At 36.5% G+C, this 14,543-nt stretch overlaps 1 protein-coding gene across 1 annotated transcript in view; it reads left to right on the top strand.

The window, feature by feature from the left end:
* Positions 1-14,543, top strand: part of MRPS9 (mitochondrial ribosomal protein S9) — a 34,307-nt gene that overhangs the window by 2,488 nt on the left and 17,276 nt on the right. Inside the window, exons 2-4 of the mRNA XM_074815138.1 lie at positions 4,293-4,472; positions 12,822-12,884; positions 12,977-13,007. Of these exons, the coding sequence (XP_074671239.1) occupies positions 4,293-4,472; positions 12,822-12,884; positions 12,977-13,007 (274 nt within the window). The remainder of the gene's footprint in view (positions 1-4,292; positions 4,473-12,821; positions 12,885-12,976; positions 13,008-14,543) is intronic.

The raw sequence follows: 14,543 nt of genomic DNA on the forward strand, positions 1-14,543 counted from the left end.
TCAAATATGCACAGAAGATAGATGGGGGGGGTGAGATGCAATTTTACAGTAACCTGTCAAGAGACTTTGTTCTGAGAAAAAGTTTCTTCTGATGAAATACTTTGTGAAATCAGGTGTAAAAAGGAATATGAAATCACTTATGCATATTTGCTGACACCTTGTGATACTTTCTGATGTGTTTTACAAAATCTTAAAACATAAACCTGATAGTGGTTCACCTAATTAGTTTGTAGGCTGACTGAAATCTGAGATTATGTAAATATGTTTAAGTAAATCAGTTAAAACACATTTTTGTGAAACAGCTCACTAGAAAGCCAAAACTCACCTATTGAGCAAAAATTAAATCTTTAGAAACTCGGGATGGGTCTGAGCATTTACATTCTGTATGATTGCTACATAATATATGTTTTTTCTTGTGTGACAAGGGACCAGAGGACCGCTGTTGATATCTTGTATATCTGCTGGGTTCACAAGCACTAGCTGTGCCAGTGATTGGAGCAATGGACACAGGGCAGCTTTAGAGTCCTGCATGCTGATGTGGTTATACATCCGGCTCTGCATCTCCTAGTGCTAGAAGCTCTACCCCAAATAAAACTTTTTAGTCCAAATTTGTCTGTGTGCTGCATGGTCTTGGAAAAGGAGGTGGTTGAAGTCTGCCAGCTTAGAGCATGGAAGCAACATGAAAATGGTGCAGCTGCGTGCGTGCCATGTCACTTGGTGTTGTCTTCTATCTCTGTAACTGTCATGCTGTAAAATGGATGTTTTCTTTTGAATTAGAGCCTTCTGTCTCCAATTCCCCTTTCCTCCTATTCCAAAAATACAGGAAACTTGATTTGTCTCTTAGTGATACATGTTGATTTTATATCCATCTAACTCCAGTGAAGCAAAAGGATGAGTAAACAGACAGGTCCTAGTTATTTCTCTTGGAAAAAAAATAGGCTGGAGAAGCTGAAATTGTCTGAAAAAGGTGTTGGGTTTTTTCTGTAAATTTACTGTCTTCCTGGAAAATCAGGATTTGCTAAACTGTTTTAATGCTAGGTTGCTCGGGAAGGAGTTGGGAGGGGAGGATTAATACCAAGGAGTTGCATCCAGAAGTAAAGGCTTTCCCTTCTCCCATGTTCTTGTGAAATAACATGTCTGTTATTTCAAAAGTACTGTTGATAACCATTGCTATTTAAAAAATTATGAGGCTGCTGTCTATGGTAGTGCTTTATGAAATGTGTATAGAACTGAATGCAAACCTGTGGTTTCATCTAGAAAGTAGAGGAGCATGCTTTCTTGTTTGACTGAAATGCCAGAAGCATTTAGCTGTGCTTTGCAGTTCTTGCCTGTACCACCCATGAAATAGTACTCTTATCCCAGAAGAGGTACCCAATACAATAGATATTAATTTGCATAAGAGGCTGTTTTCTAATTATGAACAGTTTGTGTGTCCAGGGACTTTTGATTAGTGACGAATTGAAACTAGGGAAGAATATAAATAGCTTGAGGGAAGGAGGACAAAAATGAGAAAATTACAATAGAAATTGACAGGAATAAGATGAAAGCAATCTTTTTTAAAGTATTCTGTTTAAAGCATAGCAGAAAGAAAGCAATTCTGGGCCAAGTAATAAGGAATCATATGTTCATTAGCAAGAATTACAAATAATTAGTTACTATTAAGACAAGCAAGGCAGAAGATGAATTGGAGTCTTTCCCGAGGAGTGACTAGGAGAGAAGAATAGGGAATTTGCAGAGATACCTCTGCTTTCCTTACTGTTTTCTAAGGAAATCACCAGAGCCTTGCCTGTGGAAAATGTGTACGTTTAAAATTTTGATTATTTTTCTTTTAATTCTGTGTATGTCAATGTAACCTCACAGAAAACATGAAAATATATATATATATAAAAAATGGTCAAACCAGGACTAGCATTGAGTATGATACGTACAAGCTGTGGAGAAAACAAAGCAACAACAGGTTCTTCAGCACCAAATTGTGCCTTGGAGCTGGTTTAAAATCTTCTCTGGCAGAAGTATTGGTTACTTTTCTGAGGTACATACCTTGACAGGCATATCTTTATCTATGTCAAATTGTAAAAGCGTAGAGGGTCAGTTCTTTCCATCTTGTGTGACCTTGTTATTCAAAGATTACTTTACCTTCTATATCAAACCTTATTGAATTCACAGGACTTACCCTGCGGCACAGGCATGTGCTATACATAGGTTCAAGGCAGGGTATTGTAGTCTTTATTCCAAGTTGAAATTTTAAGTGGGGTTGTATACTGAAGTCTGCAACAGTCACAGATGGGTAAATTGATCATGAATAGCTTTACATATGTGCAGTGAATTGGAGGTGTTGGACCAGTCCATCCTGGGCTGCCAGACATCCAGAATATGAACTGGACTCTGTGAAAGCACAGGACAAGCTGTGTTTCATTTCCTGTTCATGTAGGACTTCACCGTTAATACAGAACACCCAAAGCTTCTAGTCACAGGAGAAGTTTGTGTAAGCTAAATCATGTTACTAACAGAAGGTGGAAGTTCAACCTACTTTTGTGTTTGTCTTGCAAATAGATCCATGTAGTCTTGGTCTGATGAGACGTGTGTGTTTGTATCATTGTGGTTATAGCTTGAGTTTGAAGGTTACGGTTGTATTTGTATTAGTTACAGGAAGATAGCAAGAGTTTTGTGCTATTCATATTAGCTTAACTCAGGATGGTAAAATCCATTGAAATGATCAGCATGTCTAAATTCTGATCTGGAGAAGACAATTCTTGTCACTTGGAGGACATTTAATCATTTCAAATACTAGCTTTATTTTGTTCCTCATAATAACAACTCTTAACTAGTTCAGTTTGTGCGTGTTTGGGTTTTAATTTTGGCTAAAGATAGACTGAGGCTACAGCTCCAGAAGCAGCAGAGGCAATTTAATAATTTGCTCAAAGAAATGAAGATGAAGAGAGGACTCCCCCTCTATTGCCTTGCTTCCAGTTGTGTGGTTCAACCACCATCTTGTGTCAGTTTGGGCTCTTCTTGGAGCCTTCTCTGAATCACTCGGACTTAGCAGCTGAGCTGAGAACTGCTCCCTTGCTGGGAGGAAGCAGAAATTAGTGGTCTGCCACATTTAGGGAGCTGAGCTGGCTTGCAGAAGAATCCAAGTGCCCGAGCTGGCATGGGGCGGGTGGAGGGAGTGAGGAAAGAATGCTAACAGGGATAGACTGTGAGATGGGCTTGCTTTGCCTTGTGGAACTGCACTGTCTGCTTACAAAGCCAAGCTGGGGCACATTAAAGGGACTGGAGAGAAGTGTTTCTGGGTACTATCTGGTGAACAAAACTGGATATTTTTCTGATTCAAAGTGATTCTTTTTCTGTCTTTGCTTTTCTGTCCCACACACCCTTTTTTCTTGTGATTCCCTCCCTCCACCCACAGAAGACCACACAAATAATCAGTTCTCATTCAGTTTGTGGAGTAATTAAGCTGCAGAGGACTTTAATACTAATGTTGGAGAGACAAAATAGTGCATAATATTGGCACTAGGCCAGAACTGGGACATTACTGCTCTGTCAGTGAAGCTCCTGTTCAACTGGCAGAGCGCTTGATTGAAATTAGTCCTCTTAACTACTGATTGTCTTGATAGAAGAAAAACCAAGTTTGTATCCCACAAAGATCAAAAGATAACTGTTCCCTGAATTTTGACTTCTAAGCTGGAACAGTGCTCAGTAGTATTTGCTGGTGAGAGCTACTCTACTAGTTTTCTAATTGTTCTACCTGAGGTGGTGAAATAGTTTATGATTCATGCTGGCACTGGGAACAAGGAAGGAGCACTCCCATCACCTTTCCGGAATCTTTAGCAGTATCTGTGCAGCCACATGCTTCTGAAAGCCACTAGAGAGCTGCCCTGCAGATTCTTTTCATACTTACGGGATGCCTTTAGGTGAAGGCAAAACCTACTTACTTGCTGATAGATTTTAATTTTCTTTTAAGACTGTGTCTGTTGTTCAGTGCTGTGTTTTGCTTTTGCTGGATGTTCCTGACATATGATACTATGTCTCTTCATCAGAAAAATCTTCTGAATTATTTGTAGTCTGTGAAAATGATCAATTTTTAGAATGTGTTTATCTGTTTAAGGGCATTAAACAATTGGAAGAAAATGGTTTAATGAGTAATGCTGCCTTTTCTAACTTAGTACAATAATGTGTTGAATCCTGTTATAGGTATGAATATCTTGTTTATACTATTAATTTTATTTAGAGCTCACTGTGCCAAAAATATAAAATAAATCTCTCACTTTTTTCTTTTTTGTTTTTGTTAGACGTTAAGGCTAATCTATACCACTACAGCAGTGCAGAAGAAAAATGTAGGAGCCTCAGGACCTGAAAAATACACGGAGGAATTTATTAAAAAACAGATTGAAGAGTTCAACCTAGGAAAGAGACATTTAGCCAACATGATGGGAGAAGATCCAGAAACTTTTACCCAAGAGGATATTGATGTAAGTACAGTTGCTCTGTTGGAGAAGTAATTTACTGTAGAGTTTCAGATATTGAAAGCACTTTACTTCAGCATGAGCCCCTCAGCTCTCTGTGAATTTTAATCAAACTGTCAGAATAAGAAAGAATGCTACTATACATTGCAAACATTGCAGCTGTGACTGTGAATAGAGATTCTACCCCTGCTACCATGTGAGGTCAGACATCACAGTATAGAGCTGTATACCATATCTTGCTAAAGCACAGTAGGTTCTTTTTAAAAGTACTAATGGATAATCCCCTTGATCAGAGGTTATAAGAGGCACTGTAAAGGTTTATATAGTACTTGGAAACGTTTGCCCACAATTTGACCTGCTGTGTATATTTAGGTCAGGTTTTCTTGTGTGATACTGTGGTTGCTGGTAATGCAAATTAAATTTTATAGGATGTTTTACAACTCAGTTCTAGCTTAGGGATTTTAATACAGATGTGAATTTAAGCTCATATCAGTAGCTCCAAACATACTATTTTATTGCCATTCCCTCTGACAATTGACAGATGGGTGGTCTTCTCTTTCTCTGTGTCATTTAGGCTCATGTATAGATACACTCCCTTTCACTCAGGAAAATGTTTTGTTGCATGGATTTTTTTAATGTCCCACCTGGTCTTCACTTCTGTCATTTCTGTCTTTTTTTTATCGCACATCAGAGGTAGGGGGAGAAATGTCATTTTGTGACATTTACTCTTAGGTGAAGCTGTGTGAAGTCTCATGGTTGAATCTTTCTCTGCGCAGTAACAACACTATTACTATATCCATGGCAGCATGGTATATCAGCAGGGCCCTCAGGGTAGACATAGTAATGTGGTATGTGCCAAAAGAGGTGTGCATGGGTTAGTGTTTTCAGGGCAAGGAGATTGTTTGTTGCCCTTCTCAGTGGCAAAATTCTGTCAGCATAGCTGTGTCTACATAAGAGGTCTTGACAGTGTGCTTACGCCAGGAAAGAGCTGCATCTGTAGGTGGTGATAGAGGCTGATTTCAAACAAATTTGACAGGCTTCAAAACTAAGTTCTGAAAACTTCTCTGAAAATAGACACCGAAGTAGAGAAGAGACAGACAGTTAATGGCCTGCTGAGAAAAAGGCTGAAATGAGACTTGAGTTCTATCAGGTCTCAGAAAATCCCTAAAGGAAGCTTGAGTTTATTACAAATCTGTAGGAAATCAAGCTTTATGAGTACAAAGCTATGCACTGATACTGTGACTACTTTGATTTAGAGTCATAGATACCACTTTGCTCTTCTACAGACAAGTGCTAATGCAGAGACCCTTCCAGTCTCGGTATAGAGTGGATGAGATCCTGTCAACAGTAAAAGTATTCATCGAGGCATTTGGGTCAGCAGTAATAGCAGCCTGTTTCTTTACGTTGGCTTTTCTATTTCTGTATGGACTATGGAATTTCCTTTTCCTGTGTTTTTCAGATGTTTTTTCTTATGCTTAATGACCTTTGTCTTTTTGAGTTACTTCCTTGTGAAGTATTCATGCACAGACCTGCCACCAGAATACCTCCCATGTTAGTACAGTACAATGATGATGCTAATAGTTCAGTTTGCCCGAAAGGTTAACAGTAGGAGAAAGCATTAATCTGCAGCCTGGCTTCCTTCCTTGCTAGGGTCTTGCGGGAAGGCTTACAGACAGCAAGACTGCAAGCAATGGAAGATGACCATATCTAAGTAGTGGCTTCTTTATGAATCCACAGCACTACGATCATTTGCACTAAATCAACTGAGCTCCATCATTAATAAAAGCAGATTCATTTTGGAATTAGCTTTTACAAATGTAGTGCAGGTGACAAGTATGGGACTGCTTTGCAGACTGTTTCTGAAAAGAGGGGAAGTGGAGCCAAAAGAGTAGTGTTTTGTTTGGTGATACCAAGTATCTGGTACATGTTTGACTTCTTTATATTCCATCAGGTGTTGGAAAATACTTAGTGTGTAATAGTGTCTGCTATGCATAATTAAATTTCTGTTATAAAAATATAAAAGCTGCTTAAGCACTGGCAGGAGAATTATGAAGTTTTACATTTTGAACAGTAATAATTCTTTCTGATGAGTGTTTATATACCTCCATGTCTTCTACTGTTAATCAGTCTGTGCAGCGTATCTCAAAAGTAGACATCATAGGATTCTGTTCTTCACCAGAGTTTTAGGTATAGTTTAATAAAAGCTAAACCTTGTGAAGTTTTAAACAGGAAAATAAGTTGACTTACTTGCTAATCCTTCTGGATGTTGTGAAATCAGAATTGCGTCTTACTGGTGCTTTTATTTAGGAATGAAAAGTTAAGCTGTGCATTACAACTGTATTTCTGGAGGAGAAAAAAATACAGCAAATTGATATATAACTCTGCAGAAGTCTACCAATTGCTTTTTAATTGGTATTATAGACCTCACTCTGAAGCTAGAAGGTTTTATTCTCCTATGTGTGAATATGTGCTATGAAGTTTTTCTAATTGATTTGCTTTGCCCATTCCATTTGATGTATCATTTTTCACAATATTTCATAATTTGTGCTCATTTCTAATGAACAGAGTCGTTAGGACAGGCATGTCTAAGTACAACTGACAGCTAACATTAGGTGCCAGATGCAGTTTATAAAGCTATGTAGAACTGCAGAGAACAGTTTAAATAAATTAGCACCTGTACATTAGTCTCACTTGCTGGTAATTTATAAGCGAATCAGTAGAGATGACATTTAGGTAAGTCATTGATCAAGTTAACAGCTGCATACCCGCTGCCCAGCTGGGATACCTAATTAATAGAGATTGCAGTCCTGACCTAGTGCTTTTCCCCGGTTGAGTCTGTAATCCTTTTATTTTGTGATTTAACTTTAACTTATGGTTGTAGTAAACAGCCTACCTTCATTTTCTGCTGTCAGTTCTGTGATATTCTACTTTAAAGCCCAGAAATCTAAGTAAAATTAATACAAGAAAAGCATCTTAATCTTCATGACCTATTTATATGCCAGTATTTTTATTATTCATTTTTATGCAGTCACTAAATGCTCTCCCAGATATGAGCTCATCATAAAGCAGTACTTTCTTCATAAGAGTTAGTAAAACTCAAAAGCTAGAGATCTGAGGTGATTTTCTTTTGCTGCCTGCCTTATGACCTAATAGATTGTTGTCAAGCAGATGGAATGATTTGAATCTAAACTCTATGTTTATCTTCACTAGCATATATATTGTTGCAATAGTACCAGTTAGGTTGTTAACTATGAAAATGTTAAATGTAGAAAAACTTCATTCTTTATAGGGTATAGTTTCTTTCAATGAATTAAGATTTAATGAAAAGTAAGCTATATTTACTTGCTTTTAAAAGTGGGCCCAGCACATCTGATTTCTAAATAACATTCAATTTTTAGCAATGCAAACTGTTAGAAATGGGTGAATATTGGCATATGTGAAATGTCAGAAATGTTATTCAGAACAAAATGCATTTCTGAACTTTGCTTGCAAGAAGAGAATGTTGTCCAGCATTGTCTTTACAAGAAATACAACAAACGGATTTTATATTGTTTTTTAAATAGTTGATGCTAGAATGCTTTTTCCAACCTTTTTTTCTCCAGTGAAGCCAAACTCCTGCATTAGTATTTTCTTACTTCTGCATCAAAGTCCATCTGAACTGATGACTACTGTATTTTTTTAAAAATTTTTGTTTTGAAAATGATTAGTTAATATAACAAAAGTATATTAAAAGAAGGTGTTTTTTTGGTGTAATGCTAGTGGGTTAGTGGTTTTTTTTTTCTTCATGTGATGGCGTTAAAATGTTGTGTCACTGTGAACTTGAAATTTCTTTCTGCCCAAGCTTTAGATAAACAGTGGCAAATGATTGGGGTGATTTCAATAAATTTTAATAGCTAGTTGTTAGAGGAGCATTTTGTTTTAGAAGATAAACTTATATGTGTCACGTTTTTTTTTGGTATTAACCTTTTCTGTCTTGTTAAATAAAAAAACTATTTGATTTAACATTTTCCATCCCATTTTTGTTTCATTCGTTCCTGGTGCTACCCCAGATATTCTGGATTTTGGATGTTGAAAACTTTTAAAGAATGCTGCTAGTGTGGTTAGAAGGAAAAACAGCTGTTCCAGCAAACATTTCTGCTGAATTACAGTGGCTAAATAATGTGATTCAAGAGGCAAGGTTTAGGAAGGGAAGTGGCTCTTGTGTGATCAAGTTGAGGAGCAGAAGAAGCTGAAACAGCTATTGCTCAGGCGTTTCATTAAAACGTTATGGCATAAAGTGTCACTTCTCAGTGTTTTGATGACTAAAGTTTCGTGTATATTTAAAAAGGAATGAGCTGGATTCTTGAGCCCTCTGCCAAAAAGGATGCTCCTGCAAGGGAACCCCAGCGTGGAGGTTTTTTGATTTTTTTTTTTTTTTTTTTCTTCTTTGTTTTCTACAAAATACCTTTCCTCACTGGATGTTACTTGGATAACTATCTTTGGGTATGATTCGAGCAATGAAAATTAGTGGAATGTTTTGTGTTTGAGCTGTAGATTCAAAAAAAAGTGTGGGAAGACACTTGGGCAAGATCAATTTGCTCTGCCAAACCTCTCCTCCTTATGGTGGCTTATTTCAGGACTGAACTGTCTCAGTGTCTTTCCCCTATCCCAATATGACTCAGTCAACTCTATTTGAAGTATTGAATTCTTAATTTGTCAAGACAAAAAAAAAAAGTAACCCTTACAGTAACCCAGCTGAGCTTGTTTGATTCGGAGTTAGGCTCTGATGTCTGAGAAAGTGAGTGAACAAAAAACTTCTTGGCTTGCAGGTAGATAGGAAGGGAAGGAGGATCAGAAGTCAGCATGTGCAACATGCACAATGAAGAGGGCTGATAAGGGTGTGGCAGGTATACTGAATTTGCACAACATGCCTTGTGCAGTGCTGGACAGATTATTTAATGAATTGGTTTGCACGTTTGAAGGACTGCCAGATAGGATTTTTTTTTAATAGGGATGGAAGCTTGTTCTCATTATGACAACTGGCTTGAATTCAAATTTATAGCTGCAAGTGAAAGACATTGTAGTCCTGTGGGCAGTATATTGAATCATCTGGTCCCTCAACAAGTGATGATAGAACAGGATTCCTTTTATTTTGTTACAGGAATGCTGAGTTTACCAATGCAGTTTAAGAAATGCCTGATGTAAACCATCATGTTACTAACATGTATTCATTATGATCCACTATTTTTAAAGGTGTGACTATTTTTTTTTCCCGTGTGGATCAACAGTAGACTTTAAAAACAAACAGTTCCAAATTCCAAAAGGAAATGTCTAAAATTTTTTTTAGTAACTCATAGCAGAAGCAGGCTGTACCCATTCCACTTTTTTTCGTAGTTTATGTAATTATTTTTGGAAATACCATTGTGTTACTAGGTACCAGGATTTTTTAATTGTGTTTCTGCTGAAAATAATTATGGATGTTTCTTTTTTAAAAAGTTGTGTTTTATTTCCAAAGACAATGGCAACAGTGTGATTTCACAAATAGAATTGTGAAATAGCAGCCGAGAACCTGTGGAAGCTAGAGTGGGATGAATGAAACTTGTATAGCTGAAATGATGGCCTGAAGAAAGTAGTTCTTGGTCATATTCAGAACAACATTTTCTTTCTCATCTAGAGTTCAAGCCAAATTAAGCACTAGAAGAAGGATATGGACCATGATGGTTAAGCTGAAAACCACTCCTGGAATGGAAAACTGCAGTTAAATCTAAAGAGTTTCTTGGGAACTTTACTCCTAGCATTTAAACCTTGATTATAAAGTTTTAAGAGGGATGTTCACCTGCTTTTTGTATGTTCAGGAAAAGGCAGAACATGCCGTTAATTCTGTACAGAATTTTGACTTGAGACGTGGAGATTCCTGAAAGGAAGCCTGTGTTCCAAATCTGAAGACATTGTCAAAAAATTTCAGGAAAATATTTCATGGTTATTTATGTTCTCCAGCTGCAGTTTGGAGACACTGATTCTGATGTCATTTGTAAGGTTGATCCACCATCTTACTTAATTGCTAGTACACATGAGTGTTGAATTCCAGTTTTTCTGAAATACTCCTTTTCTACAAAACTGAAATATTTGCATAGACAAAATTAACTTCTATAAATGAAGTTTCCAAGAGGCAGACTGACTTGCTCTATAGTTGCTAAAGGTACAGTCTGAGGACACAGCTATTTAAAATTAAGAAGAAACTTCTGAATAAAGTAGAACTGAGTGTTGCATCCCAGGATAGTTCCTAATGGGATGTAAAGATAAATACCCCATCCTTGATTACATTTCCATAAAAAGGGAGAAGGCTGGAAGACTCTATTTCTTTCTACTTTGGAACAACAAAAAAGCAAATTTATAAAGTGAACTGTTATTCTTTGGCTAGTTGTTGCGTGGAGAGCTGAAAGTAGATGTAAGGATTTCTTAATGCAGGGTTTGTTTATGTTTTAGCCTGAAAGACATGAGTATACACTCAGGTGATATAAAATAAACTTTCTAGAAGTAGAAGGTTTCAGGTGGCAGCTGCTCTCTTCATTATAAATGTTAAATTGTTATATTTGGCATTTATTAAGTTGTCATAGTTACAGTAACTGTTTTGACTGAGATTCCGGAAATGCTTGTATAAAGGCTGTGTCTTAAGTACACGCACAGTCAGTCTTGGTATCCTGTAATAAATTCTTTTAATATCTTATATAAGGTGTTTGTTTAACATCATTTGGCTCACAGCAGATTTCTATTGTCATCATAATTAATCCCCATTTGTTCATAAATAGGTGTTCACCTACTGTGTGTATGCATAAAATGCCCATTGACTAACAAATGGGAATACAGTAGTCACTAAGAGAAACAAAATTACCATTTCATAAAATCAAGTTAAGCCTTTTGTTTGCTTCAGAATTCTCAAAATTTCTGTTCAGAATGCCAGTAGGGGATTAATGAAAGTAATAGGTTAGGTCTTTTTACACTCTATGCATATTAAATCGGTTGAAGCACTGACAAACCGCTTCATATCCGTGGAAAAAAATATCAGTAAATATTGGCCCTAAGGTAGCCTAACCAACAAAGAGTCATTCTTCCTAAGAGAAGATTTTAAACTCTGATTTTTATTGTAATTCTACTTTTCCATACTGTTTAATGGAAATATAAACGAGACCACTGCCAGAGGGGTTTATTCAGTTAGTCCATGTTACTGTACAAGCACAAAATTTCTGTCTTAAGCTCTACTACCCACTGCCTGAAGATGGCTACACTTGCCAGACCCCTACATCTGCGGCTAGGTTTCTCTGTTTTGTTTTTAAAAACAAATGGAAATAAACAGCTCTCATAAATGAATCTTTTTGTTTTATTAAATTATATTTTAGCTACATTGAAGAGGGAGAGTAAGATGCTGTTGAACAGAAATGCACGTCATTGAGCTTAACCTTGTAAGGTGCTTTGCCTTACATTTTGCCAGAATGATTTGGAATATTGGTATACCTACATATTTGTTGGAGGCAAATAATACTAACTTTATACATCCCATGAATAGTGGTAGATATTGGTTAAGTAAAAGCAAATGATGTACCTTGTACTTAGTCAAAACAGTGGTAAAGGATGGATGTGTAATGATTGTTACACGTTTTTCTAAATTGCTTTAGTAAACCCTTAGGTATCTAAGGACAAGAAAGATGGTATTTAAGAGTCTTTCTTCTCTGAGCAATTAGTTCATGTTCAGCAAAGATTGTAGTGATTCACAGTTGTTTCCAAATGCAGTGATCAATGAAATGCTTATTTAGGCTATGTAAAGTATCTTCTGCTGCCACAACAAACATTGCTTCTAGACTTGAGGAAGCTATGTCTGTAGAAACTGGGATTCTAAATGTGTAAAACTTCGTCCAGTTGCTTTAAATAAAATTGCCATGCTTGGTCGGTCAGTAGGCACTGTTAGCAAGTACTGATATTTTCAGAAAGTTTAAATTAAATGTTGTGATTTCCTCTAGAAGCCACAGCACTTGAAATTTTAGGGGAGAATCACTGTGTGTAGAGATGGTCTTTGCACTTGAGTAGTTATAGTAAATGATGATAAATGCACATGGTAAAAACTAAACTTTGCAGAAGAAAGTTCACTCATTCTGGTGTAGTAGAGTATAGCTTTCAGAATGAGGTTTTCTTTTTCCTGAGGGTTCCTGAGGAAATGATCTGCTTTTCAGCACAGCACATATGCAGCACTGTTTCTCACTGATTTAGTTGCCTACTGTACAAAAGTTACACTGTTTTTCTCAACAGAAAGTACCTAAGAAATGTTTTGATGATGCTTCTGTGGAAAAAAATTACATATAAGATCTATCTTTTTGCTTGCAGAGAGCTATTGCCTATCTCTTTCCTTCTGGCTTATTTGACCGACAAGCCAGGCCCATGATGAAGGTAGGATTTTTTTGGTTGCATTTCTGAATAACTGTAGCATGGTATTTTAAGTAACTTTTTCCTTTTGCTGATATTTGTTTGTTTATTTACAGCATCCTACTGCAATTTTTCCAGAGCAGAGGAGTAAGTGTTCATAGATATTTTTTCAATTATTTCTAAGTATTAGAATTTTTGCATATGTAGAATTCCTTATTTTCACAGATTTACTTTTTTTCCCATGTTCCTAATAACCGCTAAGACATGAGCAGGAAAACCTGATCTTGTATCCTAGTTTTCAGGACAAAAAATACTGCTGAATTCTGGAATACTAGTGGTCTTTACAGACATCTTGTTAACTGACTATAGATAAATGTTTTTAACTGTTTAAAAATAAACAATAGGTAGGATGACGTGCAGAATCTGCTGAAGTCATGGGAAAACCTTCTGTTGAATTCAGTAGCTTTTTTGTCAGAGCTGTCTATCACAGCCATAAAATATTCATTAATACTATTTTTAAACCAAAAGTTTTCCTGATAACTTCATTGCTCTAAAAGCTTAGAAATTACAGCTTTGAAATTGCCCGTTGAAAGAATAGGGAGAGTGAAAACTCCTGATCATGTCTGTTTTGACCAGAAAGTCCTAATTCTGCACTTACATCCATACTGTCTTTAGTCTTGCTCCTGAGACACTATATGAAGTGGCAAGTCAAGTGATATGCCAGTATGTTGGTCAGTGAGAACTTCACTGAAATTGCCAAATTAATTTTACATAGAATATTTAAAAGATATGTCAAAACCTGCTGTCCACTTTTGTCTCACACTTAGTGTCAACTAGTAGCATCGGTGTGAAGCTCCACATGTACTGAGCTCTCAGGTTCCAGATGGACACTTCTGATTATCAGCAAAATCATATAATTTTCTGCTCTCTTTTCCTGTTCCTAGAATTAATTGATACTTGATGTTCTGGGGGCTTTTTGTGTCTTTTCGAAAGCTGTCTAAACTGTCTGAAATTTTGGAATTTCAGCTTTTAGATGGTATCATGCGTTACTTTCTAATGGCAGTAGTGCGAAGTAGAAAGAAAGGATAAGAGTTAAAATTATGTAATTTTAAAACCAAGTGGTGTGTTATGGCAGAACTAAGGTACTATTCTATATGCTTTCAGGACTAAAGAATTCTTTGAAATGCTAGCTGTGTCCTGAGGAGTGTAAGAACTAATTAGTATAAATGTGTACCTTTGTATTTGCATCTAAAAATAACACTTTCAATAAGTATCTATTTTAAGGCAGCTTTGTCTTGTCTATGCATTATGCCTTTGATAACTTTGAAGTACAAAAAAGTAAATTTATACTTCAGAATGTTCCCTGAACAGTAATTTCACCAAAATATGCTTTCACAGCTGCATACATGGAAATTCACACATTCCACTAGTAATATGTGTGGGTAAAAGCCCCTGGTATATTCCTTCTGTTCTAGTAAGTTTTGCATCTTTACATTCAACTTCTGCTGTATTATGTCTTATAACATACCGTGCTTATCAGACAGGTTCTTGGAGTCTTATCTTTGTAGCTTATAGATAGCTTCATTTGAACATCACTGGATAAAATGGGTGGGAATTTCTCTACAGTTCAATTTAAAAAGCTCTCAGGTTTTTATTTTTGTCACTTTATTTGGAAAAGATCTT

The sequence above is a fragment of the Strix aluco genome, chromosome 2 (assembly GCF_031877795.1).
Source record: "Strix aluco isolate bStrAlu1 chromosome 2, bStrAlu1.hap1, whole genome shotgun sequence".
Lineage (NCBI taxonomy): Eukaryota > Metazoa > Chordata > Aves > Strigiformes > Strigidae > Strix > Strix aluco.